The sequence below is a fragment of the Scyliorhinus torazame genome, chromosome 12 (genome assembly GCF_047496885.1).
Source record: "Scyliorhinus torazame isolate Kashiwa2021f chromosome 12, sScyTor2.1, whole genome shotgun sequence".
In the NCBI taxonomy this organism is placed as follows: domain Eukaryota; kingdom Metazoa; phylum Chordata; class Chondrichthyes; order Carcharhiniformes; family Scyliorhinidae; genus Scyliorhinus; species Scyliorhinus torazame.
Window position 1 is genome coordinate 68,329,017 of NC_092718.1, and position 27,987 is coordinate 68,357,003.

At 50.1% G+C, this 27,987-nt stretch overlaps 1 protein-coding gene across 3 annotated transcripts in view; it reads right to left on the reverse strand.

The window, feature by feature from the left end:
- The window catches only part of LOC140386466 (protein c-ets-1-B-like), a 50,734-nt gene that overhangs the window by 11,293 nt on the left and 11,454 nt on the right, over nt 1-27,987 (reverse strand). For 2 of the 3 annotated variants that reach the window (XM_072468836.1, XM_072468837.1), the window contains exons 3-5: nt 13,500-13,616; nt 6,114-6,200; nt 1,465-1,698 (exon numbers count right to left, since the gene is read on the reverse strand). In XM_072468836.1, coding sequence (XP_072324937.1) covers nt 1,465-1,698; nt 6,114-6,200; nt 13,500-13,616 — 438 coding nt within the window. Of the gene's footprint in view, nt 1-1,464; nt 1,699-6,113; nt 6,201-13,499; nt 13,617-14,159; nt 14,377-27,987 lie in introns of those variants that run through there. The other variant, XM_072468835.1, reaches the window with a different exon arrangement.

Sequence of the window (27,987 nt, forward strand, 5' to 3'; positions counted from 1 at the left end):
AGAGTCAATCACATTGCTATGGGTCTGGAGTCACTTGTAGGCTGGGTGAGAAAGGCAGATTTCCTTCTCTGAAGGACATTAGTGAACCAGATGGGTATTTGCAACAATTATATTTGGCATTACACTTAGTGTCATAGAGATCTTACAGCACAGAAAAAACCCTTCGGACCGCTGCATCTGCACCGGTCAAAATAACCCCACCTGACTATTCTAATCCCATTTCCCAGCACTTGGCCCATAGCCTTGTATGCCTTGGCATCGCAAGTGCACATCTAAATACTTCTTAAATGTTATGAGGGTCTCTGCCTCCACCATCCTTTCAGGCAGCAAGTTTCAAACTCCTATCACTCTCCGAGTGAAAAAGATTTCCTTACATCCCCTGTAAACCTCCTGCCCCTTATCTTAAATCTATGCCCCCTGGTCATTGATCACTCCACCAAGAGGAAATGTTTCTTCCTGTCTACTCTATCTATGCCCCTCATAATTTTATATGTCTTAATCATGTCTCCCCTCAGTCTATTCAATCTCTCTTCATAGCTAAAACTCTCCAGCCCAGGAAACGTCCTGGTAAATCTCCTCTGCACCCTTTCCCGTGCAATCACATCCCTCCTATAATGTGGAATCCTGAACTGCTCACAATACTCTAGCTGTGGCCTAACTAACATTTTATACAGTTCCAGCATAGCTTCCCTGCTCTTAAACTCTAAACCTTGGCTAATAAAGGCTGTATCTGCCTGCTTTGCTACCTTAAGGCACAGGTGTACATGCACACCAAGGTCCTAAGTTTCCCTTACCTACACGTTTGGTCACTTCTTTGAAAAATTGGTAACCTCTTTGAAAAATTCAATCAAGTTGGCATGGGTGGCATGGTAGCACAGTGGTTAGCCCAGTGGCTTCACAGCGCCAGGGACCTGGGTTCAATTCCCAGCTTGGGTCACTGTCTGCACTTTCGCCCCGTGTCTGTCTGCGTGGGTTTCCTCCGGGTGCTCTGGTTTCATCCCACAGTCGGAAGATGTGCCATTAGGATTGGCCATGCTAAATTGTCCTCAATATCCAAAATGTTTACTGGGATATGGGGGAGGTGTGGGTTTAAGTAGGGTGCTCTTTCCAAGGGCTCGTGCAGAGTCGACGGGCCGAATGGCCTCCTTCTGCACTGTAAATTCTATGAAATTGGTCAGACATGACCTCCCCTTAACAAAACCATGCTGATTAAACCCTGGATAATACCGTGCCACCCATGCTTCCAATAATTTCCCAGGACAGAGGGGTTAGAATGGCTGGTCGGTAGTTTCCTGGTTTAGCCTAGACTTGTAGATTGAATTGAAATTCCGGCTATTCCGGTGGGGAGATTTGAACCCATCACCCTGGGCCTCTGGTTTGCTAATTTAGTACACATTATCACCGCGCCAACATTCCCCCTGCCGCCAGGTCCGAACCTCCGATTCATTCCACCTTTCTGCCTACCTGGGTAAGTGACTCCTGTAAACGTGTCTGCTAGCTCGGCCTCCTGCTTGACCTGGAGGTAGTCCGTGTGCACTCCGGGATCCACCTGCCCCAGTGCAGTGTAGTGGCATTGAGATTTCAGCGTGTACAGCTCCTCGGAACTGACGGGCAGCAGAGTTTGAAAGGACACCGAGGTGAAGCCGGATTCGCCGTAACCTGAAGGCGGGACACACTGGGAGGGCTCGACAGTCTCTCCTGGGGAGGGGGTGAAGCAACAAGTACGTTGTGATCAGTTCCTCAGAACAGCCGTCTCCAATGTAACTTGTCATGCAGGAAGCTATAACCCAACACACACACGCGCGTTGTTCGTAGTATTGGAGTTAAAAGGTGTTCACTTGGTGAGCTGTGTGAAGCAATATCCAAATAAACATTACACTGTAACCACCGCCAGAGGTCGCCGTTCACAGAGTAGTAAAACCCTCCACCAGAGAAAGAGGCCATTCCACCTCTTTGACAGAACAGGCATGTTTAGTTTCATTATCCCGACTTGTCACCTGTAATCCTGTGAGTCCCTCGCCCCTGAAAGCTTGTCCAAAGCTCTTTCTAAATCAATTGCCCAATCAGCGACCACCGACTTGCCGGGTCCAGAGCCCCTCAACCCTTTCAGCGAAAACATTTTCCCCTCGGGATTTTCAATTCCTGATCTTTGGGTTATTGGAGAAAATTCTGACGGAGAGATTCTATCTCCACTTGGAGAGGCAAGGCTTGATCAGGGATAGTCAGTATGGCTTTGTCAGAGGGGGGGTCATGCCTAACAAATTTGATTGAATTTTTTGAGAACGTGGGTCAGGCGTGTAGATGAGGGTAGTGCAGTTGATGCAGTTTACATGGATTTCAGCAAAGCCCTTGACAAGTTTCCACATGGGAGATTGACAAAAGAGGTAAATGCACATGGGGTACAGGGTAACTTGATAAAGTGGAATCAAAATTGGCTTAGTTGTAGTAGATAGAGGCTGCTTCAGTGACTGGAAGTCAGTGTCCAGTGGCGTATCACAGGGATCTGTGCTGGGTCTCATGTTGTTTGTCATTTATATTACAAATGTAGATAGATATAGGTGACATGTAGGATCAGTAAGTTTGCAGATGACACAAAGATTGGTTGGGTGGTTAAAAGTAAGGTTGAGTGTCTTGGGTTACATGAATATATAGTCGGGATGGTGAAGATGGGCAGCATGGTAGCCCAGTGGTTAGCACCATTGCTTCACAGCTCCAGGGTCCCACGTTCGATTGGCTCACTGTCTGTGTGGAGTCTACACGTTTCCTCTTGTCTGCCTAGATTTCCTCCTGGTGCTCCAGTTTCATCCCACAGTCCAAAGATGTGCAGGTTAGGTGGATTGGCCATGCTAAATTGCCCTTAGTGTCCAGAAAGGTTAGGTGGGGTTACTGGGATAGGGTGGAGGTGTGGGCTTGAGTAGGGTGCTCTTTCCAAGTGCTGGTGCGGACTCAATGGGCCAGTGGCCTCCTGCAGCACTGTAAATTCTATGAAATGGGCAGAGAAGTGACAGATGGAATTTAACCCTGAAAGGTGTGAGGAGATACACTTTGGAAGGCATAATGTGACAAGGAAGCATTCAATGAACGGCATGGCACTGGGAAGTCCGAAGAACAAAGGGACCTTGGCATGCTTGTCCATTAATCTCTGCAGGCAGAAGGGCAGGTTTATAGAGTAGTGAAAAAGACATATGGGAGACTTGTCTTTATCAATCGAGGCACAGATTATAAAAGCAGAGAGGCCATGTTAAAATTGTATAGAACTTTGGTGAGGCCACAGCTGGAGTACTGTGTGCAATTCTGGTCCCGACTTTATAAGAAGGATGTGATTGCACTGGAGGAGGCGCAGAGGCGATTCACCAGGATGTTGCCTGGGATGGAACATTTAAGTTATGAAGAGAGGTTGCATAGGCTTGGGTTGTTTTTGCTGGAGCAGAGAAGACTGAGGGACGGTCTGATCGAGCTGGACAAGTTTATGAGGAGCATGGACAGGCTGGATATGGAGCATGTTCTCCCTGTGTCTGCATGGGTTTCCTCCGGGTGCTCCAGTTTACTCCCACAGTCCAAAGATGTGCAGGTTCAGTGGATTGACAATGCTAAAATTGCTTCTTAGTGTCTAATGGTGTGCAAGTTAGGTGGATTGGCCATGCTAAATTGCCCCTTAGTGTCCAACGATGTTCAGGTTAGGTGGCATTACAGTGATAGGGCGGGGGAGTGGGTCTGGATAGGGTGCTCTTTTGGAGCGTTTGTACAGCCTCGATGGGCTGAATGGCCTCCTTCTGCACTGTAGGGATTCTGTGGATTCTATAAGAGAATGAGACAGAGCAGCAGAAGTACGCCACTTGACTCATTGAGTCTGTTCCACCATTCAATGAGAACCTGGCTGACCTGATATCCATTGCGCTTATTCCTTCCCTTGGAAACCCCTATGAGATTTACATCTCAACCTTCTCTGTTCCAGGCAGAATGGTCACAACATTTTACCACCTCCCCTAGTCCCCTCACCCTGGTCACATCCTGGGTGAAGCAGATTCTTTCAACATTTTACCACCTCCCCTAGTCCCCTCACCCCTGGTCACATCCTGGGTGAAGCAGGTTCTTTCAACATTTTACCACCTCCCCTAGTCCCCTCACCCCTGGTCACATCCTGGGTGAAGCAGGTTCTTTCAACATTTTACCACCTCCTCTAGTCCCCTCACCCCTGGTCACATCCTGGGTGAAGCAGATTCTTTCAACATTTGTAAGGCAGAGCTCGACAGGTTCTTGATTAACAAGGATTGAAAGGTCATCGGGGGTCCGCAGGAATGCCGGGTTGGAGTTACAATCAGATCAACCAATCATCTTATTGAATGGCGGAACAGCCTCGAGGGGCAGAGTGGCCCTACTCATGATTCAGACTTCTCCTATTCACTCATGGGATGTGGGCATAGAAACAGAAAATAGGAGCAGGAGGAGGCCTTTCGTCCCTTCGAACCTACTCCACTATTCATTATGATCATGGCTGACCATCCAACTCAATAGCCTCATCACGCCTCCCCCCCATATCCTTTGATCCCCGTCACCCCAGGATTTTCTACCCATCCCTGATTGCCCTTGAACTGAGGGGCTTGCCAGGCCATTTCAGAGGGGCAGGTAAGAGTCACCCACAATGCTTTGGGTCTGGAGTCACGTGTAGGCCAGACCGGGTGAGGGCGGCAGATTTCCTTCCATAAATGAGTATGTGCCACATGTTATGACACGTGACTCTAGGGAGCTATATGTGTGTTTCAACATCAAGGTCATATCTAAGGACGTGGGGACATTCCGTACCCGTGATGAAATGCCTTGGGGGTAATGTCATTCTGATGAGATTCGGATGTTCCCGAGATTATTTCTGCATAATCTTTTAGAGCAGGGAGCACAGGGGACCAACACAGTTAAAGTTGCCACTGAAAATTACGTGAATGATCATTGTAGCTCAAGTGGCGCCGCCATTAAACTGCTGGCAGAGGTTTATTGAACAATCGAGATTTGTGTGGCGACAGAGTGATCTCCGACACAGAGGGGAGAGTCAGCTGCTCCCTCTCAAACCACTCCCTCCCAATAGGACACGCGTTCTGCGGTGCTGCTATCACATTGAGCAAAGCAGATCACCTAACCCCCAGCTGAATGCTGCTTGGAAGCTGGGAAAATGTAACCGAATCACACACACAACACGGCAATTATTCTGTTCTTCAAATCCACTCTCCCCCAGAATACTGGTCAGATTCCGGATCCACCCCCTTTCCTCATACGGCACACGATCACCCTTTGGGCCACTCCACACCTTCAAATTCCCCGGGCATCTCACAATTTTTTTTCACCGGCTCTGACCCTGGAGAGAGCGCTGTGATTTATCCGATTATAATTTAACAGCCAAATGTTTCATGGGGACAGTGTGGAGGGAGCTTTACTCTGTATCTAACTCCGTGCTGTACCTGTCCTGGGAGTGTTTGATGGGGACAGTGTAGAGGGAGCTTTACTCTGTATCTAACTCCGTGCTGTACCTGTCCTGGGAGTGTTTCATGGGGACAGTGTGGACGGAGCTTTACTCTGTATCTAACTCCGTGCTGTACCTGTCCTGGGAGTGTTTCATGGGGACAGTGTGGAGGGAGCTTTACTCTGTATCTAACTCCGTGCTGTACCTGTCCTGGGAGTGTTTCATGGGGACAGTGTGGACGGAGCTTTACTCTGTATCTAACTCCGTGCTGCACCTGTCCTGGGAGTGTTTCATGGGGACAGTGTGGGGGGTGCTTTACTCTGTATCTAACCCCGTGCTGTACCTGTCCTGGGAGTGTTTGATGGGGACAGTGTAGAGGGAGCTTTACTCTGTATATAACCCCGTGCTGTACCTGTCCTGGGAGTGTTTGATGGGGACAGTGTGGAGGGAGCTTTACTCTGTATCTAACCCCGTGCTGTACCTGCCCTGAGAGTGTTTGATGGGGACAGTGTTGAGAGAGATTTCCTCTGCGAGCAGGCTCTGCATAAAACCACCCCCTCCACGCACAGACCCTCCCTCTCCCCGTGCATTTATACCTTCTTCTTTTGTGGATTGTTTTCTGTCAAATTGAAGCTGTCTTGAAAATACTGAAGAGACTTACTGAGAGCATAATCTGCCCAGCACGGCGGCCTGGAGTAATTGGCGGGATGTCCATTTCCAGCGAACGGTCCCAGAGCATCCTGGAAATCTGCGGCGACAGTGTCAGAGATCTGAACATGCATTGGGTAAACATATCTGCAGCTGGGATTGGCGGGAAATATGACTAATGTCTGCGGGTGAATCACTGCTGTGGCCTCATTACATCCAATTTTCAACTGTTCGACGGAATTCCGTCTGCCATTTCTGCTTAAATGTACCAAGGAAGGGGAGGCGGGGGAGGGGGGAGATGTGTTTGGGAAAGGGGAGGGTATGTATGTATATGAGGGTGAAGGGGATGTGTGTGGGAGGGTGTGTGTGTGTGAGGGGAAGTGGATGTGTGTGGAAGGGTGTGTGTGTCTGTGAGGGGAAGGGCATGTGTGTGGGAGGGTGTGTGTGTATGTGAGGGGGAGGGGATGTGTGTGGAAGGGTGTGTGTGGCTGTGAGGGGATGGGGATGTGTGTGGGAGGGTGTGTGTATGTGAGGGGAAGGGTGTGTGTGTGGGAGGGTGTGTGTCTGTGAGGGGAAGGGGATGTGTGTGGGAGGGAGTGTGTCTGTGAGGGGAAGGGGATGTGTGTGGAAGGGTGTGTGTGTCTGTGAGGGGAAGGGTGTGTGTGTGGGAGAATGTGTGTCTGCGAGGGGAAGGGGATATGTGTGGGAGAGTGTGTGTGTATGTCAGGGGAAGGGTGTGTGTGTGAGAAGGTGTGTGTCTGTGAGGGGAAGGGGGTGTGTGTGGGAGGGGGTGTGTCTGTGAGGGGAAGGGGATGTGTGTGGGACGGTGTGTGTCTGTGAGGGGATGGAGAGGTGAGTGGGAGGCTGTGTGTGTGTGTGAGGGGTAAGGAGATGTGTGTGGGAGGGTGTGTGTGTGTGAGGGGGAGGGGATGTGTGTCGGAGGGAGTGTGTCTGTGAGGGGAAGGGATGTGTGTATGAGGGTGTGTGTCTGTGAGGGGATGGGGATATGTGTGGGAGGGTGTGTGTCTGTGAGGGGATGGGGATCTGTGGGGGAGGGTGTGTGTGTGAGGGGGAGGGGATTTGTGTGGGAGGATTTCTGTCTGTGAGGGGGAAGGGGATATGTGTGGGAGGGGATGTGTGTGAGATTGTGTGTGTCTGTGAGGGAAAGGGATATGTGTGGGAGGGTGTGTGTCTGTGAGGGAAAGGGGATGTGAGGGAATGTGTCTGTGAGGGGAAGGGGATGTGTGTGGAAGGGTGTGTGTGTATGTGGGGTGAAGGGCACGTGTGTGGGAGGGTGTGTGTCTGTGAGGGGAAGGGTGTGTGTGTGGGAGGGTGTGTATCTGTGAGGTGAAGGGGATGTGTGTGGGAGGGTGTGTGTCTGTGAGGGGATGGAGAGGTGAGTGGGAGTGTGTGTGTGAGGGGTAAGGAGATGTGTGTGGCAGGGTGTGTGTGTGTGAGGGGGAGGGGATATGTGTCGGAGGGAATGTGTCTGTGAGGGGAAGGGGATGTGTGTGGGAGGGTGTGTGTCTGTGAGGAGATGGGGATGTGTGGGGGAGGGGTTGTGTGTGAGGGGGAGGGGATTTGAGTGGGAAGATTTCTGTCTGTGAGGGGAAGAGGATGTGTGTGGGAGGGGATGTGTGTGTGTGAGGGGGAGGGATGTGTATGGGAAAGAGTGAGATGGGTGTGTGAGTGGGATATATGTGGGAGGGTGTCTCTCTGTGAGTGGATGGGGATGTGTGTGGGAGGGTGTGTGTCTGTGAGGGAAAGGGGATATGTGGGTGAGGGTGTGTGTCTGTGAGGGAAAGGGGACGTGTGTGGGAGTGTGTGTGTGTGTGTGAGGGGGCAGGTATGTGTATGGGAAGGAGAGAGACGGGTGTGTGAGTGGGATATGTGTGGGAGGGTGTCTCTCTGTCAGTGGATGGGGATGTGTGTGGGAGGGTGTGTGTCTGTGAGGGGAAGAGGATGTGTGTGGGAGAGTGTGTGTCTGTGAGGGGACGGGGATGTGGATGGGAGGGGATGTGTCTCTGAGTGGATGGGGATGTGTGTGGGAGGGTGTGTGTCTGTGAGGGGAAGGGGATGTGGATGGGAGGGGATGTGTCTCTAGGGGATGGGGATGTGTGGGGGAGGGTGTGTGTCTGCAAGGGGAAGGGGGTGTATGGGGGAGGGTGTGTGTCTGCAAGGGGAAGGGGTGTATGGGGGAGGGTGTGTGTCTGTGAGGGGAAGGGGATGTGTGTGGGAGAGGGGGTGTCTGTGAGGGGGTGGGGATGTGTGGGGGATGGTGTGCGTCTGTGAGGGGAAGGGGATGTGAGGCGGAGGGTGTGTGTCTGTGAGGGGAAGGGGATGTGTGTGGGTGGGTGTGTGTCTCTAGGGGATGGGGATGTGTGGGGGAGGGAGTGTGTCTGTGAGGGGATGGGGATGTGTGGGTGAGGGTGTGTGTCTTTGAGGGGATGGGGATGTGTGGGGGAGGGTATGTGTGGGAATTTGTATGTGTAGGTGGAGGAGAGGTGCGTATGGGAGGGGAATGGGATGTGTGTGGGTGGGTGGGTGTCTCTAGGGGATGGGGATGTGTGGGGGAGGGAGTGTGTCTGTGAGGGGATGGGGATGTGTGGGGGAGGGTGTGTGTCTTTGAGGGGATGGGGATGTGTGTGGGAGGGGGTATGTGTGTGCGAATGTGTATGTGTAGGAGGAGGAGAGGTGTGTATGGGAGGGGAATGGGATGTGTGTGGGTGGGTGGGTGTCTCTAGGGGATGGGGATGTGTGGGGGAGGGAGTGTGTCTGTGAGGGGATGGGGATGTGTGGGGGAGGGTGTGTGTCTTTGAGGGGATGGGGATGTGTGTGGGAGGGGGTATGTGTGTGCGAATGTGTATGTGTAGGAGGAGGAGAGGTGTGTATGGGAGGGGAATGGGATGTGTGTGGGTGGGATGTGGGTTGGGGGGTCAGGGTGTGTGAGTGGTGGGATAGGGTGTGTCTGGGAGGAGAGTGTGTGTGGGAGGAGAGTGTGTGTGTGGGACACTGTGTTTGTGGGGGTGGGGTGTATGTGCAAGGAAGGGTGTGTGTGTGGGAGGGTGTGTATGGGAGAGGGATGTGTGGGAGGGGAAGGGTGTGTACCGGAGTGGGAAGGGATATTTGGGGGGGGGGGTTGGGGAGGGGTTGTGTATGGTAGGGGGTGTTTGTGGGAGGGGGAGGTGATGTGTGAGTGTGTGGGGGGGGGGGGAGGGGTTGGGTGGGAGGGGGTATGTGGGAAGGGAGGGGAGGGGTGTGTGCGGGATGAGAGTGGGAGTGTGTGTGGGGGGTGGAGGATGTTGTGGGAGGGCGAGGGTGGGGGGTGGGGTAGGGTGTGTGTGTTGTGAGAGGGGGAGGGGTGTGTGGGGGGGTGGGAGGTGAAGGTTTGTGTGTGGGCGGCGGTGTGTGTTGTTGGAGGGAGAGGGTGTGTGTGTGGGATGGGAGGGGTGTATGGGAGGGGAGGTGTGTGTGTGTGTGGGAGGTTGGGAGTGGGACGGGGAGGGTGAGGGGGTGGGGTGAGATGGGGGGAGGGCGTGTGTAGGAGGGGGGATGTGTGTGTGGGGTGGGGGGGGGGGGTAGGTTGACGGTTTGATTAATGTGATAACTAACTCCACATTGAGGCCTGATCCGGAATGTGCCCCATCAGTTCCATATCCCTCCATTGACCATGCAGCTGTTATTCGTTAAAAACCGCGACAAAGAATATTTTAATAGCGGGACCGAGAAACAGAACGATAAAGGACGGTTGCCATGTAACCTGTTTGTAACTGTCCTGGAAACAAATTCGATAAAGTGTTTGGAAAGAAAGCTTGGTGGTTATTTTGGAAGAAATGGCTGTTCATGTGGGCAAACACAGGCGTGGATCACAGGGCCCCCTTGGCTGTGTGTCTGGAAGGATTTGGGTGATTCAGACAGCTGCAGGATTGGAGATCCAGCTTCTGTCAACCCCCAGGCCGCTCTTTACTGCGCTCATGTCGCTCACCCTGTGACAGGGACTGGGCAGCAGTTACCTAACACGGCCGACAGGGGCGATACAATCAGCCCCTGGCTCACAGCAGACAGGGAATGCACAATCCTGCTTTGGAGAAAACCATGTCCCAATTGGGGCGTTTGCACTGTGAGGTTTCCGTAGTCAAGGCGGAGAAAGTGTTTCCCAAGCGGCAGGAGGCTCGGTAGCCAGAGGAGCACACAGCCGAGAACCGGGGAAAGGGCTATGGGGGCGGGGGAAGATGAGGAGAATGTTTATTTATTTCACACAGCGAGTTGTTGTGATCTGGAAGGTTCTGCCTGAAAGGGCGGAGGAAGCAGATTCATTCGGAACTTTCAAAAGGGGCAATTGGAGAAATACTTGATCAAGAAAAATGAATCACGGGTTACAGTTGGCGAAGAGTGAGAGCAATGGGATAGCTCACCAAATAACAGTACATTCAGGAGGGACAGAAAGACTACATTCTGAACTGAGTAATGTAATGAGATGACGAAGTCCATTCGGCCCATTTCAGCTCAGGGCAGAGGATTGGTTCGAGAGGATTGTAGTATAAAGACAATGTAAGCAAGTGTGAGGTTATCTGGTTTGGACCAAACAAGGAGAGATCAGGATACTTTCCAGGTGGTATGAAGCTGATTTCAGTGAATATTCAAAGAGACCTGGGGATTCAAGAAGCGCAGATCTTTAAACTGCCAGGAACAAGAGCAGATAATAATCAAAAAGACTAATGGAATGCAGACTTTATATTTAGCGGATTGGAATATAAAGAAACAGGGGTTATGGTGTAGCTTTACAAAACCCTGGTTAGACCCCACATGGAGTCACTCTGAGCAGTTCTGGGCACCACACCTTAGGAAGGATATTTTGACCTTGGAGGGGTGCAATGTAGGTTTACAAAAATTATACCTGGACTACAGGGGTTAGGTTATGAGGAGAGACTACACTAGAATTTGCTAGAATTTAGGAGGTTAAGGGATGATCTGATCAAAGTATTTAAGATATTAACAGGGAAAAAGAGGTTAGATAAAGATAAACTATTTCCATTTGTTGGAGTTTCTAAAACGAGAGGGCATAGTCTAAAAATTAGGGCTGGACCATTCAGGAGAGATATTTGGAAGAACCCGTTCATTCAAAGGGTGGGAGAGATTTTGAACTCTCTCCCAGAAACAGCAGTTAAAGCTGGATCAGTTATTAATTTTAAATCTGAGATACAATTTTCTTAAGCAAAGATATTAAGGGATGTGGCCAAACATATAGAACAAAGAACAAAGAAAAGTACAGCACAGGAACAGGCCCTTCGGCCCTCCAAGCCAGTGCCGACCATGCTGCCTGACTAAACTACAATCTTCTACACTTCCTGGGTCCGTATCCCTCTATTCCCATCCTATTCATGTATTTGTCAAGATGCCCCTTAAATGTCACAATCGTCCCTGCTTCCACCACCTCCTCCAGCAGCAAGTTCCAGGCACCCCTTAGCCTCTGCGTAAAAAACTTGCCTCGTATATCTCCTCTAAACCTTGCCCCTCGCACCTTAAACCTATGCCCCCTAGTAATTGACCCCTCTATCCTGGGGAAAAGCCTCTGACTATCCACTCTGTCTATGCCCCTCATAATTTTGTAGACCTCTATCAGGTCGCCCCTCAACCTCCGTCGTTCCAGTGAGAACAAACCGAGTTTATTCAACCGCTCCTCATAGCCAATGCCCTCCATACCAGGCAACATCCTGGTAAATCTCTTCTGCACCTTCTCTAAAGCCTCCACATCCTTCTGGTAGTGTGGCAACCAGAATTGAACACTATACTCCAAGTGTGGCCTAACTAAGGTTCTATACAGCTGCAACATGACTTGCCAATTCTTATACTCAATGCCCCGGCCAATGAAGGCAAGCATGCCGTATGTCTTCTTGACTACCTTCTCCACCTGTGTTGCCCCTTTCAGTGACCCGTGGACCTGTACACCTAGATCTGTCTGACTTTCAATACTCTTGAGGGTTCTACCATTCACTGTATATTCCCTACCTGCATTAGACCTTCCAAAATGCATTACCTCACATTTGTCCGGATTAAACTCCATCTGCCATCTCTCTGCCCAAGTCTCCAAACAATCTAAATCCTGCTGTATCCTCTGACAGTCCTCATCGCTATCCGCAATTCCACCAACCGTTGTGTTGTCTGCAAACTTATGAATCAGACCAGTTACATTTTCCTCCAAATCATTTATATATACTACGAACAGCAAAGGTCCCAGCACTGATCCCTGAGGAACACCACTAGTCACAGCCCTCCAATTAGAAAAGCACCCTTCCATTGCTACTCTCTGCCTTCTATGACCTAGCCAGTTCTGTATCCACCTTGCCAGCTCACCCCTGATCCCGTGTGACTTCACCTTTTGTACAGGTCTACCATGAGGGACCTTGTCAAAGGCCAATATGAAGTCCATATAGACAACATTCACTGCCCTACCTGCATCAATCATCTTTGTGACCTCTTCGAAAACCTCTATCAAGTTAGTGAGACACGACCTCCCCTTCACAAAATCATGCTGCCCCCACTAATACGTCCATTTGCTTCCAAATGGGAGTAGATTCTGTCTCGAATAATTCTCTCCAGTAGTTTCCCTACCACTGACGTAAGGCTCACCGGCCTGTAGTTCCCTGGATTATCCTTGCTACCCTTCTTAATATGGAGTTTGGTCACAAATCAGCCATGATGGCGGTGCAGGTCTGATGGCTGAATAGTCTACTCCTGTTCCTATGTAGACTCTAAAGCCCCCTTATTGCTTTTGCCTGGTCAGTGGTGATTATTGATAACCCCAGCAGAGGGCAGTAGTCATTGGAGTCCATTCAAAGTGGAGTCAGACAGACTTCCGACAAAACAGGCAGGCAAGGTTCATTGGTAGGTGGATGGAGGTCGGGAGCGGGCAGGGAAAGTTGGAGTTTGAAGGGACAATCAGGCAACAATAAGGGCATCACGGTGGCACAGTGGTTAGCACTACTGCATCACAGCACCAGGGGCCCAAGTTCGATTCCCTGTGGCTTGGGTCACTGTCTGTGTGGAGTTTGCACTTTCTCCCTGTGTCTGCGTGGGTGTCCTCCGGGCGCTCCGGTTTCCTCTCACAGTCCAAAGATGGGCAGGTTAGGTGAATTGACCGTACAAAATTGTCCCTTAGTGTCCAAAAGGTTAGGTTGGGGCCACTGGGTTACAGGAGTAGGGTGGGGGAGTGGGCCTGGGTGGGGTGATCTTTCGAAGGGTTGGTGCAGACCCAATGAGCCGAATGGCCTCCTTCTGCACTGCAGGGATTCTATTGTATGAATGGGGTCAGGACCATGGTGGCGCAGGGTCGAGGGGCTGAATGTTCGACTCCGGCTGACCCTAATTCCTATGTGGGTGAGAACACCCCAACTCCTACCTTTAGGTATTTGGGAGTTTTGCCCCTCGTTGGCAGGTCTGTTGAAGGAGGTCCCAAGTGTCTGGTACATCAGCTGTGAGCCACCCGGGGTTAGGAGCGAGAACTCTCGGTCCAGTTCTGGAAAAAAAGTACAGTGGAGGACAGAGTTAGTAAAGGCGATGGTCACACTGTCCCGTGACTGGGCTGTGGTACCTGCCCCCTTCCAGTCAGCAGTGACCGTGTTATCCTGTGTTGAAGGAAGTCGGGAGGTCGAATCCTCCTGTTGTGTTGATCCCTGGCTTAACAATAAAAAAGCACAATTAAATCAGAGGCAGGAAGTGGATATTTTAACAGCTGTAATTAGCCAGCCAGTTGGAGAGAATGGAGTTTGCATTTCATTGTTGTCCAGAACCGAAAGAAAAACGCAAACTCAACCAAATAGTTAACGTCCCAGTCCTCAACCCTGATGTCAATTTCCACAAACTTAATAGGACCAAGGTTCAAATCATTGGGACAATTCAGACCCCCCTTCACTCTTTGCCCCCCTTGTCAAACTCTCACCTGCAAAGCCCTTGTCCCCCCCCCCCCCCTACTCACCCCCCCTACTCACCCCCCCCCCCTACTCACCCCCACATCTTCCATTCGCTGTCCTGTGACTGAATTACTTTCTAAATTTCGTACCTATTCGACCGGGGTTGGATCTCAGCGTCTCGCCCACATTTCGGAGCCTCGCATTCTCCGCCTTGCACCGCTCGTCCGCCCAGCCTCTGGCGTCCGGGACGGGGGGCCAGCCGTCCATGTCCCCGGCCCCTGCCAACTCAGAGAGCCCCCACCTGCTCTCAGAACATGGTGCCGCTCTCTCCCCCCCACCCCCTGCTCCTCATTCACACCATCCACCATGGGGGGGGGGGGGGGGGGGGGACGGGGGTGACTCGTGGCCACTCACTGGTTTTGTTGGAAGAGGGAAGGATGGAGAATTGGGAGAGCTGACTTTATCTGTGCGTCCCAGCAGGAAATTCCAGGAAAGGAGCGTGCAGAAAATAAACCCAGGCGGTGGAAGTGGATGTAACTCTGACAGGAAGCCTGCAGATTCCAGATACAAGACTGGGTCAATAGATATGACCCCCCCCCCCCCCCCCCCCCCCGCCCCAGGTCCGGTCAAGAGGCAATGCTATTTTCATTACCGCAGCTTAAGGCGTGAACGACAATTTAAAAAGTCTTCATTGATTTAGCAAATCTATCCTGGACAGCGGGGAAGGACGGGGGATGGGGGGTAGTGCAGACACGTAGAGAAAGAGAGAGAGGCGTACAGAGAGGCAGAGACAGAGCGCGAGAGCAAAGCAAAAGAGACAAACTTGGAGTGAGGTGGAGACATGGGGATGGCGGAGAGAGAGGGACAAAAGATTGAGGGATATTGGAAACAGGCTGGCAAGTTGGACAATGTCAGGAGGAATATCAGGAGGAATGGAGGAACAGAACACTGATGGGCCGAATGGCCTCCGCCTGTTCCTATTCCCAATTCTGCAATGAGGGGAAATAAGAAAGTTAGAGAGAAATAGAGAGACATAGAATGAGTCAGGCACCCACACGCGGAGAGTGGGACTGTGACCCATTGAGACGTGGTACACAGCGAGAGAGGGAGAGAAAAAGACAGTGAGAAAGAGAGAGAGTGAGAGAAAGACAGGCAGGGAGAGGTACAGAGAGAGGGAGAGGGCGATAGCGAGAGAGAGAGGGAGAGCGTGGCAGAGAGAGCGAGAGAAATAGAGAGACACGCAGAGAGAGGAGGATTGTGGGTGGGGGCAGAGACAGGGAGGGAGAGAAACAGAGAGAAGGACAGAGAGACAGAGGGAGAGAGAGAGGGGGAGAAAGACAGAGACAGACAGGCAGACAAAGAGGGAGAGAGAAACAGGGAGAGAGAGAGGGAAAGAGCGACAGAGAGAGAGACACACAGAGCGAGAGCGGGGGTGACAGAGACCGGGAGGGAGAGAGACAGAGAGAAAGACAGAGAGAGAGGGAGAGAGATGGAGACAGAGAAAGACAGTGAGAGGGAGAGAGATTCAGAGAGAAAGGCAGAGGCAGAGAGAGAGTGACATAGAGAAAAACAGACAGAGAGAGACAGACAAAGAGGGAGAGGATACATAGACAGAGAAAGAGAGACAATGAGAGGGAGAGAGATTCAGAGAGAAAGACAGAGGCAGAGAGAGTGACATAGAGAAAAACAGAGACAGACAGAGACAGACAGAGAGGGAGAGAGAACAGAAGCAGACTTATAAACGGAGATGGGGATAGCGACAAAGAGGGACAGATAAAACCAGATACAGGGCATGGAAGTGATTTAGTCGTAAAGACTGAAAGACAGGAACAGAAAACAGGGAGATAATGAGGTTCAGAGAGACACAGTAAAAGTGAGAGAAAACGATAGAGACAGAGATGGAGAAAGGCCGTTGGAATGAATCAGCAGGCAAGAAGATAACGAGTTTGGGAGTGAGGCAGAGGGAGACAGGACTGAGGACAAAGACTCCGAGAGGAACAGGGATAGAGGTAGGTACTGAGACAAAGTGACAATAGGGGAGATAGAGATCAAGATATGGTCCTTAGCAACCAGTCTCAATGTCTAAACAGTACCTGAAGCCCGTTGCGATGAAGGGCTGCCTTATAAACATTATCCTGCTCTGCACAGGATGTGGCTAAAGTTTTCTTCCAAAACCTTTGAGCTGGAAATGAGAGTAAATCTGCCTGACGAATATGGTGCGATCAATGTGACGTTCCCGACTCTGACCAGAGATTGAATTCAAATCTGGCTTCACCATCAGCTGTCAGATCTGATGACGATGATCCAGTTGGATGAATGGTTGGAGAAATGTTTAATCTAAGATCACATTCAGGATGATGAGCAGTTTTGGTCGAGTAGGGAGGGAGGAACAAAGTACCTTCTACCAGTGGGCAGCTGACCAAAACCCACTGGTAAATTGCTAGGTAAATAATATCACAATGTTTCGGAAGACTTGGGTAAGGGGAAGTAGCAATCCAGGATAAAAATAATTAACGGGGGACTCACTAGGATGAAAAAGTATCTGACTGGAGGAAATTGGCTCTGTGGTTTGATGAATGGTTCGTGAAGAAAGAATATTAGCTCCAAATATTTGCAATATTTCTTCTACGTATGACGGCAGCTGTATTACCAATCGCCGGCCTCCCTTGAACAACCAGGAGGAAGTCAAAGAACAAAGAACAATACAGCACAGGAACAGGCCCTTCGGCCCTCCAAGTCTGTACCGGTCATGATACCAACCGTGGCCAAAGCCCTCAGCACTTCCTTGTGCTATATCCCTCTATATCATCCTATCTATGTATTTGTCAAGATGCCTTTGAACGCCGTTAATGTATCTGCTGCTTCCCCTGGCAATGCGTTCCAGGCACTCACCACCCTCTGCGTAAAAAATATGCCTCGCACATCTCCTCTAAACTTTGCCCTACGGACCTTATACCCATGCCCCCTGGTGATTGACACCTCCACCCTGGGCAAGAGTGCCAGTCCATCTACCTATAAATGCCCCTCATAATCTTGTAGACCTCTATCAGGACACGCCTCAGGAAGGGCTAAAGTGGGCACAGAAAACTACAAATTCCACTGCCAATGCCATGGGGATCGGTAGGTGGACTTGCAGAGAAAGCAGGATTAACACTAATAAGGTTCTAGATCTAATCCAGATATGACTGCCTGTCATATAAGGGGAACGATATTGGCTTGGTTCTCAAGAAACAGGCCAGAGAATATGGGATGAGCAACGCCCAGTGATCTAAAATAATGTATGCCCCATTAAGAGGTATCAAAGCACTCAAGTCAATTAGCTTTTTAACGAAGATTTCACAAGATATAAACCCATTTGATTAAAATGTGATGAGACGTGTTTTGAACAACACCATCAATAGCAAACAGGAGCCATGGCACAGAAAAGATGAAGAATAAACAAACCTCTACCCTGTCCCCATCAAACATTCCCAGGCCAGGTACAGCATGGCATTAGAGGCAGGGTAAAGCTCCCTCTACACTGTCACCATCAAACAATCACAGGACAGGGACAGCACGGGTTAGACAAGGGTAAATCTCCCTCTACACTGTCCCTATCAAACACTCCCAGGACATGTACAGCACGGGGTTAGATACAGAGTTAAGCTCCCTCTACACTGTCCCAATCAATTACTCCCAAGACAGGTACAGCACGGGGTTAGATACAGAGTAAATCTCTGACTGCACTGTCCCCATCAAACACTCCCAGGACAGGTACAGCACGGGGTTAGATACAGAGTAAATCTCTTACTGCACTGTCGCCATCACACAACCTCTAGACATGTACAGTATAGAATGAGAGAATCATTGAAATTACATTACAGAATGAGGCCATTCGGCCCAACGAGTCTACACCAGCCCTTGGAAGGAGCACCCTACTTAAGCCACACCTCCACCCTATCACCGTGACCCAGTTAGTTACCACACCTAACCTTTGTGGACACTAAAGGAAATTTAGAATGGCCAATCCACCTAACCTGCACACCTTTGGACTGGAGTTAGATACAGAGTAAAGCTCCAACAAACTGTCCGCCTCAAACACTGTTAGACAGGTACGTCATGGCGTTAAATGCACAGTAAAGTTCCCTCCACACTGTCCCCATCAAACGCTCACAGGACAGGTACAGCACAGTGTTAAATGCAGAGTAAAGCTCCCTCTACACTGTCCCCATCAAACACTCCCAGGACAGGTACAGCACGGGGTTAGACACAGAGTAAAGCTCCCTCTACACTGTCCCCATCAAACACTCCCAGGACAGGTACAGCACGGGGTTAGATGCACAGTAAAGCTCCTTTTGCACTGTCGACCATCAACCACTCCATGACAGATAGAGCACGGGGTTACATACAGAGTAAAGCTCCCTCTAAACAGCCCCCATCTCTTCGGAGAAGTTCATCAGAGGGTTAGATATCGATTGAAGCTCCCTATATGCTGAGCACATCGAACAATACAGGCACAGCTACAACGCGGGGTTAGATACAGACTCAAGCTCCCTCTCCACTGGCCTAATCAAATTATACCAGGACAGGTACAGCACAGGGTTAGGGGTAGCACATTGATAAGCACAGTTGCTTCACAGCTGCTGGGTCCCAGGTTCGATTTCCGGCTTGGGTCACTGTCTTTTGTGAAGTTTCTCCCCGTGTCTGCGTGGGTTTCCTCGGGTGCCCTGGTTTCCTCCCACAGTCCAAAAAGATGCGCAGGTTAGGTGGATTGGCCATGCTAAATTACCCTAAGTGTCCAAAAAGGTTGGGTGGGGTTACTGGGTTATGGGGTTAGGGTGGAGCTAGGGTGCTCTTTCCAAGGGCCAGTGCAGACTTGATGGGCCGAATGGCCTCATGCACAATAAATTCTATGATTCTATTCTATGAGATGGAGAGAAAAGCTCCCTTTACTCTCTCCCCATCAAATTCTCTGAGGACAAATACAGAAGGGGTTAGATACAGAGTAAAGCTCCCTGTACACTATTCCCATGAAACAATCTCAGCACGGGGTTAGGTTTAGAGTAAAGATTCTTCTACACTGTCGCCATCAAACACTCCCAGGCCAGGTACAACAGGGGGTTACATACAGAGTAAATCGCCCTCTACAATGTCCCCATCAAACATTCCAAGGCGAAGCACATCAGAGGGTTAGATACAGATTTAACCTCCCTGTATACTGGGAGCCCAACTAACACTCCCAGGACAGGTTCAGCACGGGCTTAGATACAGAGTAAAGCTCCCTCTACACTGAGTTCATCAAACACTCCCAGGACTGGTGCAGGGACGGTGTTAAATACTGAGTAAGCGCCCCTTTACACTGTCCCCGTCAAACACACCCTGCACAGGTACTGCAAGGAATTAAATACAGAATAGCTCTCTCTACACTGTACCCATCAAACACTCGCAGGACAAGTACAATACTGGGTTAGGTGCAAAGTAAATCTCTCTCTGCACTGTCACCATCAAACATTCCTAGGGCAGGTACAGCACAGAGCTAGATACAGTTGAAAGCTCCCTCTACACTGTCCCCATCAAACACTCCCAGGACAGAAACTGCATGGGGTTAGATACAGATTTAAGCTCCTCGACACTGTCCCCATAAAACATTCCCAGGACAGGTTCAACACGGAGTTCGATACTGCTTAAAGCTTCCTCTGCACTATCCCCATCGAACACTCCCAGCACAGGTACAGCACAGGGTTTAAAATCCCTCTCTAGATGCAGCTCATTAAACGATCCCAGGACTTGAATAACAAAGAGTATGATACTGAGTAAAGCACCCCTTGCACTGTCTCCATCGATCAGTCCTAGGCACAGAACACGGCTAGATTCCAAAAAAGGTTCCCTCGACAATATCCCGATCGAATACTCCAAGGACAGTACAGCACGGGATTAGATACAGCCTACACTTCCCCTACACTGTCCCAATTAAACACTCTCAGGACAGGTGCAGCACAGGGTCAAATACAGAGTAAAGCTCCGTCTGCACTGTTTCCATTAAACACTCCAAGGGCTGGTAGAGCACAGGGTTAGATACAGAGTAAAGCTCCCTCCACACTGTCCCCATCAAACACCCCCAGGACAGGTACAACACGGAGTTAGATACAGAGTAAAGCTCCCTTCAGACTGTCCCCATCAAACACTCCCAGGACAGGTACAACACGGAGGTAGATACAGAGTAAAGCTCCCTCTACACTGTCCCCATCAAACACTCCCAGGACAGGAACAGCACAGGGTTAGAAACAGAGTAAATTCCCTCTACACTGTCTCCATCAAACACTCTCAGGACAGGTACAGTAACGGGGTTAGATACAGAGTAAAGCTTCTTCTACACTGTCTCCATCAAACAGTCTCAGGACAGGTACAGCACGGGGTTAGATACAGAGTAAAGCTGCCTCTACACTGTCCCCATCAAACACTCTCAGGACAGGTACAGTAACGGGGTTAGATACAGAGTAAAGCTGCCTCTACACTGTCTCCATCAAACACTCCCCAGACAGGTACAGCATGGGGTTAGATGCAGAGTAAAGCTCCCTCTACACTGTCCACATCAAACACTCCCAGGACAGGTACAGCACAGGGCTAGATACAGAGTAAAGCTCCCTCTACACTGTCCCCATCAAACACTCCCAGGACAGGTACAACACGGAGTTAGATACAGAGTAAAGCTCCCTCTACACGGTCCCCATCAAACACTCCCAGGACAGGAACAACACGGAGGTAGATACAGAGTAAAGCTCCCTCTACACTGTCCCCATCAAACACTCCCAGGACAGGAACAGCACAGGTTTAGAAACAGAGTAAAGTCCCTCTACACTGTCTCCATCAAACAGTCTCAGGACAGGTACAGCACGGGGTTAGATACAGAGTAAAGCTGCCTCTACACTGTCTCCATCAAACACTCCCCAGACAGGTACAGCATGTGGTTAGATGCAAGTAAAGCTCCCTCTACACTGTCCCCATCAAACACTCCCAGGACAGGTACAGCACAGGGCTAGATACAGAGTAAAGCTCCCTCTACACTGTCCCCATCAAACACTCCCAGGACAGGTACAGCACGGCGCTAGATACAGAGTAAAGCTCCCTCTACACTGTCCCCATCAAACACTCCCAGGACAGGTACAGCACGGGGTTAGATACAGAGTAAAGTTCCCTCTACACTGTCCCCATCAAACACTCCCAGGACAGGTACAGCACAGGGCTAGATACAGAGTAAAGCTCCCTCTACACTGTCCCCATCAAACACTCCCAGGACAGGTACAGCACGGGGTTAGAGACAGAGTAATAATCCCTCAACACAGGTACAGCACGGGGTTAGATACAGAGTAAAGCTTCCTCTACACTGTCCCCATCAAATACTCCCTGGGCGAGAGCAGCTCGGATTAGATGTAAAATAACGGTTCCTCTACACTGTCTCCATCAAACATTCCCAGGACAGAAACTGCATGGGGTTAGATACAGATTTAAGCTCCTCGACACTGTCCCCATAAAACATTCCCAGGACAGGTTCAACACGGAGTTCGATACTGCTTAAAGCTTCCTCTGCACTATCCCCATCGAACACTCCCAGCACAGGTACACCACAGGGTTTAAAATCCCTCTCCAGATGCAGCTCATTAAACGATCCCAGGACTTGAATAACAAGGAGTATGATACCGAGTAAAGCACCCCCTGCACTGTCTCCATCGATCAGTCCTAAGCACAGAACACGGCTAGATTCCAAAAAAGGTTCCCTCTATAATATCCCGATCAAATACTCCAAGGTCAGTACAGCACGGGATTAGATGCAGCCTACACTTCCCCTACACTGTCCTAATCAAACACTCTCAGGACAGGTGCAGCACAGGGTCAAATACAGAGTAAAGCTCCGTCTGCACTGTTCCCATCAAACACTCCAAGTGCTGGTAGAGCACAGGGTTAGACACAGAGTAAAACTCCGTCTGCACTGTCCCCATCAAACACTCCCAGGACAGGAACAGCACTGGGTTAGAAACAGAGTAAAGTCCCTCTACACTGTTTCCATCAAACACTCTCAGGACAGGTACAGCACGGGGTTAGATACAGAGTAAAGCTGCCTCTACACTGTCTCCATCAAACACTCTCAGGACAGGTACAGCACGGGGTTAGATACAGAGTAAAGCTGCCTCTACACTGTCTCCATCAAACACTCCACAGACAGGTGCAGCACGGGGTTAGATGCAGAGTAAAGCCCCCTCTACACTGTCCCCATCAAACACTCCCAGGACAGGTACAGCACAGGGCTAGATACAGAGTAAAGCTCCCTCTACACTGTCCCCATCAAACACTCCCAGGACAGGTACAACACGGAGTTAGATACAGAGTAAAACTCCCTCTACACTGTCCCCATCAAACACTCCCAGGACAGGAACAGCACAGGTTTAGAAACAGAGTAAAGTCCCGCTACACTGTCTCCATCAAACAGTCTCAGGACAGGTACAGCACGGGGTTAGATACAGAGTAAAGCTGCCTCTACACTGTCTCCATCAAACACTCCCCAGACAGGTACAGCATGGGGTTAGATGCAGAGTAAAGCTCCCCCTACACTGTCCCCATCAAACACTCCCAGGACAGGTACAGCACAGGGCTAGATACAGAGTAAAGCTCCCTCTACACTGTCCCCATCAAACACTCCCAGGACAGGTACAGCACGGCGCTAGATACAGAGTCAAGCTCCCTCTACACTGTCCCATTCAAACACTCCCAGGACAGGTACAGCACGGCGCTCGATACAGAGTAAAGCTCCCTCTACACTGAGTTCATCAAACACTCCCAGGACTGGTGCAGGGACGGTGTTAAATACTGAGTAAGCGCCCCTTTACACTGTCCCCGTCAAACACACCCTGCACAGGTACTGCAAGGAATTAAATACAGAATAGCTCTCTCTACACTGTACCCATCAAACACTCGCAGGACAAGTACAATACTGGGTTAGGTGCAAAGTAAATCTCTCTCTGCACTGTCACCATCAAACATTCCTAGGGCAGGTACAGCACAGAGCTAGATACAGTTGAAAGCTCCCTCTACACTGTCCCCATCAAACACTCCCAGGACAGAAACTGCATGGGGTTAGATACAGATTTAAGCTCCTCGACACTGTCCCCATAAAACATTCCCAGGACAGGTTCAACACGGAGTTCGATACTGCTTAAATCTTCCTCTGCACTATCCCCATCGAACACTCCCAGCACAGGTACAGCACAGGGTTTAAAATCCCTCTCTAGATGCAGCTCATTAAACGATCCCAGGACTTGAATAACAAAGAGTATGATACTGAGTAAAGCACCCCTTGCACTGTCTCCATCGATCAGTCCTAGGCACAGAACACGGCTAGATTCCAAAAAAGGTTCCCTCGACAATATCCCGATCGAATACTCCAAGGACAGTACAGCACGGGATTAGATACAGCCTACACTTCCCCTACACTGTCCCAATTAAACACTCTCAGGACAGGTGCAGCACAGGGTCAAATACAGAGTAAAGCTCCGTCTGCACTGTTTCCATTAAACACTCCAAGGGCTGGTAGAGCACAGGGTTAGATACAGAGTAAAGCTCCCTCCACACTGTCCCCATCAAACACCCCCAGGACAGGTACAACACGGAGTTAGATACAGAGTAAAGCTCCCTTCAGACTGTCCCCATCAAACACTCCCAGGACAGGTACAACACGGAGGTAGATACAGAGTAAAGCTCCCTCTACACTGTCCCCATCAAACACTCCCAGGACAGGAACAGCACAGGGTTAGAAACAGAGTAAATTCCCTCTACACTGTCTCCATCAAACACTCTCAGGACAGGTACAGTAACGGGGTTAGATACAGAGTAAACCTTCTTCTACACAGTCTCCATCAAACAGTCTCAGGACAGGTACAGCACGGGGTTAGATACAGAGTAAAGCTGCCTCTACACTGTCCCCATCAAACACTCTCAGGACAGGTACAGTAACGGGGTTAGATACAGAGTAAAGCTGCCTCTACACTGTCTCCATCAAACACTCCCCAGACAGGTACAGCATGGGGTTAGATGCAGAGTAAAGCTCCCTCTACACTGTCCACATCAAACACTCCCAGGACAGGTACAGCACAGGGCTAGATACAGAGTAAAGCTCCCTCTACACTGTCCCCATCAAACACTCCCAGGACAGGTACAACACGGAGTTAGATTCAGAGTAAAGCTCCCTCTACACGGTCCCCATCAAACACTCCCAGGACAGGAACAACACGGAGGTAGATACAGAGTAAAGCTCCCTCTACACTGTCCCCATCAAACACTCCCAGGACAGGAACAGCACAGGTTTAGAAACAGAGTAAAGTCCCTCTACACTGTCTCCATCAAACAGTCTCAGGACAGGTACAGCACGGGGTTAGATACAGAGTAAAGCTGCCTCTACACTGTCTCCATCAAACACTCCCCAGACAGGTACAGCATGTGGTTAGATGCAAGTAAAGCTCCCTCTACACTGTCCCCATCAAACACTCCCAGGACAGGTACAGCACAGGGCTAGATACAGAGTAAAGCTCCCTCTACACTGTCCCCATCAAACACTCCCAGGACAGGTACAGCACGGCGCTAGATACAGAGTAAAGCTCCCTCTACACTGTCCCCATCAAACACTCCCAGGACAGGTACAGCACGGGGTTAGATACAGAGTAAAGTTCCCTCTACACTGTCCCCATCAAACACTCCCAGGACAGGTACAGCACAGGGCTAGATACAGAGTAAAGCTCCCTCTACACTGTCCCCATCAAACACTCCCAGGACAGGTACAGCACGGGGTTAGAGACAGAGTAATAATCCCTCAACACAGGTACAGCACGGGGTTAGATACAGAGTAAAGCTTCCTCTACACTGTCCCCATCAAATACTCCCTGGGCGAGAGCAGCTCGGATTAGATGTAAAATAACGGTTCCTCTACACTGTCTCCATCAAACATTCCCAGGACAGAAACTGCATGGGGTTAGATACAGATTTAAGCTCCTCGACACTGTCCCCATAAAACATTCCCAGGACAGGTTCAACACGGAGTTCGATACTGCTTAAAGCTTCCTCTGCACTATCCCCATCGAACACTCCCAGCACAGGTACACCACAGGGTTTAAAATCCCTCTCCAGATGCAGCTCATTAAACGATCCCAGGACTTGAATAACAAGGAGTATGACACCGAGTAAAGCACCCCCTGCACTGTCTCCATCGATCAGTCCTAGGCACAGAACACGGCTAGATTCCAAAAAAGGTTCCCTCTATAATATCCCGATCAAATACTCCAAGGTCAGTACAGCACGGGATTAGATACAGCCTACACTTCCCCTACACTGTCCCAATCAAACACTCTCAGGACAGGTGCAGCACAGGGTCAAATACAGAGTAAAGCTCCGTCTGCACTGTTCCCATCAAACACTCCAAGTGCTGGTAGAGCACAGGGTTAGACACTGAGTAAAACTCCGTCTGCACTGTCCCCATCAAACACTCCCAGGACAGGAACAGCACTGGGTTAGAAACAGAGTAAAGTCCCTCTACACTGTTTCCATCAAACACTCTCAGGACAGGTACAGCACGGGGTTAGATACAGAGTAAAGCTGCCTCGACACTGTCTCCATCAAACACTCTCAGGACAGGTACAGCACGGGGTTAGATACAGAGTAAAGCTGCCTCTACACTGTCTCCATCGAACACTCCACAGACAGGTGCAGCACGGGGTTAGATGCAGAGTAAAGCCCCCTCTACACTGTCCCCATCAAACACTCCCAGGACAGGTACAGCACAGGGCTAGATACAGAGTAAAGCTCCCTCTACACTGTCCCCATCAAACACTCCCAGGACAGGTACAACACGGAGTTAGATACAGAGTAAAACTCCCTCTACACTGTCCCCATCAAACACTCCCAGGACAGGAACAGCACAGGTTTAGAAACAGAGTAAAGTCCCGCTACACTGTCTCCATCAAACAGTCTCAGGACAGGTACAGCACGGGGTTAGATACAGAGTAAAGCTGCCTCTACACTGTCTCCATCAAACACTCCCCAGACAGGTACAGCATGGGGTTAGATGCAGAGTAAAGCTCCCCCTACACTGTCCCCATCAAACACTCCCAGGACAGGTACAGCACAGGGCTAGATACAGAGTAAAGCTCCCTCTACACTGTCCCCATCAAACACTCCCAGGACAGGTACAGCACATGGTTAGAGACAGAGTAATAATCCCTCAACACAGGTACAGCACGGGGTTAGATACAGAGTAAAGCTTCCTCTACACTGTCCCCATCAAATACTCCCTGGGCGAGAGCAGCTCGGATTAGATGTAAAATAACGGTTCCTCTACACTGTCCCCATCAAACATTCCCAGGACAGAAACTGCATGGGGTTAGATACAGATTTAAGCTCCTCGACACTGTCCCCATAAAACATTCCCAGGACAGGTTCAACACGGAGTTCGATACTGCTTAAAGCTTCCTCTGCACTATCCCCATCGAACACTCCCAGCACAGGTACACCACAGGGTTTAAAATCCCTCTCCAGATGCAGCTCATTAAACGATCCCAGGACTTGAATAACAAGGAGTATGATACCGAGTAAAGCACCCCCTGCACTGTCTCCATCGATCAGTCCTAGGCACAGAACACGGCTAGATTCCAAAAAAGGTTCCCTCTATAATATCCCGATCAAATACTCCAAGGACAGTACAGCACGGGATTAGATACAGCCTACACTTCCCCTACACTGTCCCAATCAAACACTCTCAGGACAGGTGCAGCACAGGGTCAAATACAGAGTAAAGCTCCGTCTGCACTGTTCCCATCAAACACTCCAAGTGCTGGTAGAGCACAGGGTTAGACACAGAGTAAAGCTCCGTCTGCACTGTCCCCATCAAACACTCCCAGGACAGGAACAGCACTGGGTTAGAAACAGAGTAAAGTCCCTCTACACTGTTTCCATCAAACACTCTCAGGACAGGTACAGCACGGGGTTAGATACAGAGTAAAGCTGCCTCTACACTGTCTCCATCAAACACTCTCAGGACAGGTACAGCACGGGGTTAGATACAGAGCAAAGCTGCCTCTACACTGTCTCCATCAAACACTCCACAGACAGGTGCAGCACGGGGTTAGATGCAGAGTAAAGCCCCCTCTACACTGTCCCCATCAAACACTCCCAGGACAGGTACAGCACAGGGCTAGATACAGAGTAAAGCTCCCTCTACACTGTCCCCATCAAACACTCCCAGGACAGGTACAACACGGAGTTAGATACAGAGTAAAACTCCCTCTACACTGTCCCCATCAAACACTCCCAGGACAGGAACAGCACAGGTTTAGAAACAGAGTAAAGTCCCGCTACACTGTCTCCATCAAACAGTCTCAGGACAGGTACAGCACGGGGTTAGATACAGAGTAAAGCTGCCTCTACACTGTCTCCATCAAACACTCCCCAGACAGGTACAGCATGGGGTTAGATGCAGAGTAAAGCTCCCCCTACACTGTCCCCATCAAACACTCCCAGGACAGGTACAGCACAGGGCTAGATACAGAGTAAAGCTCCCTCTACACTGTCCCCATCAAACACTCCCAGGACAGGTACAGCACGGCGCTAGATACAGAGTCAAGCTCCCTCTACACTGTCCCCATCAAACACTCCCAGGACAGGTACAGCACGGGGTTAGATACAGAGAAAAGCTCCCTCTACACTGTCCCCATCAAACACTCCCAGGACAGGTACAGCACATGGTTAAAGACAGAGTAATAATCCCTCAACACAGGTACAGCACGGGGTTAGATACAGAGTAAAGCTTCCTCTACACTGTCCCCATCAAATACTCCCTGGGCGAGAGCAGCTCGGATTAGATGTAAAATAACGGTTCCTCTACACTTTCCCCATCAAACATTCCCAGGACAGAAACTGCATGGGGTTAGATACAGATTTAAGCTCCTCGACACTGTCCCC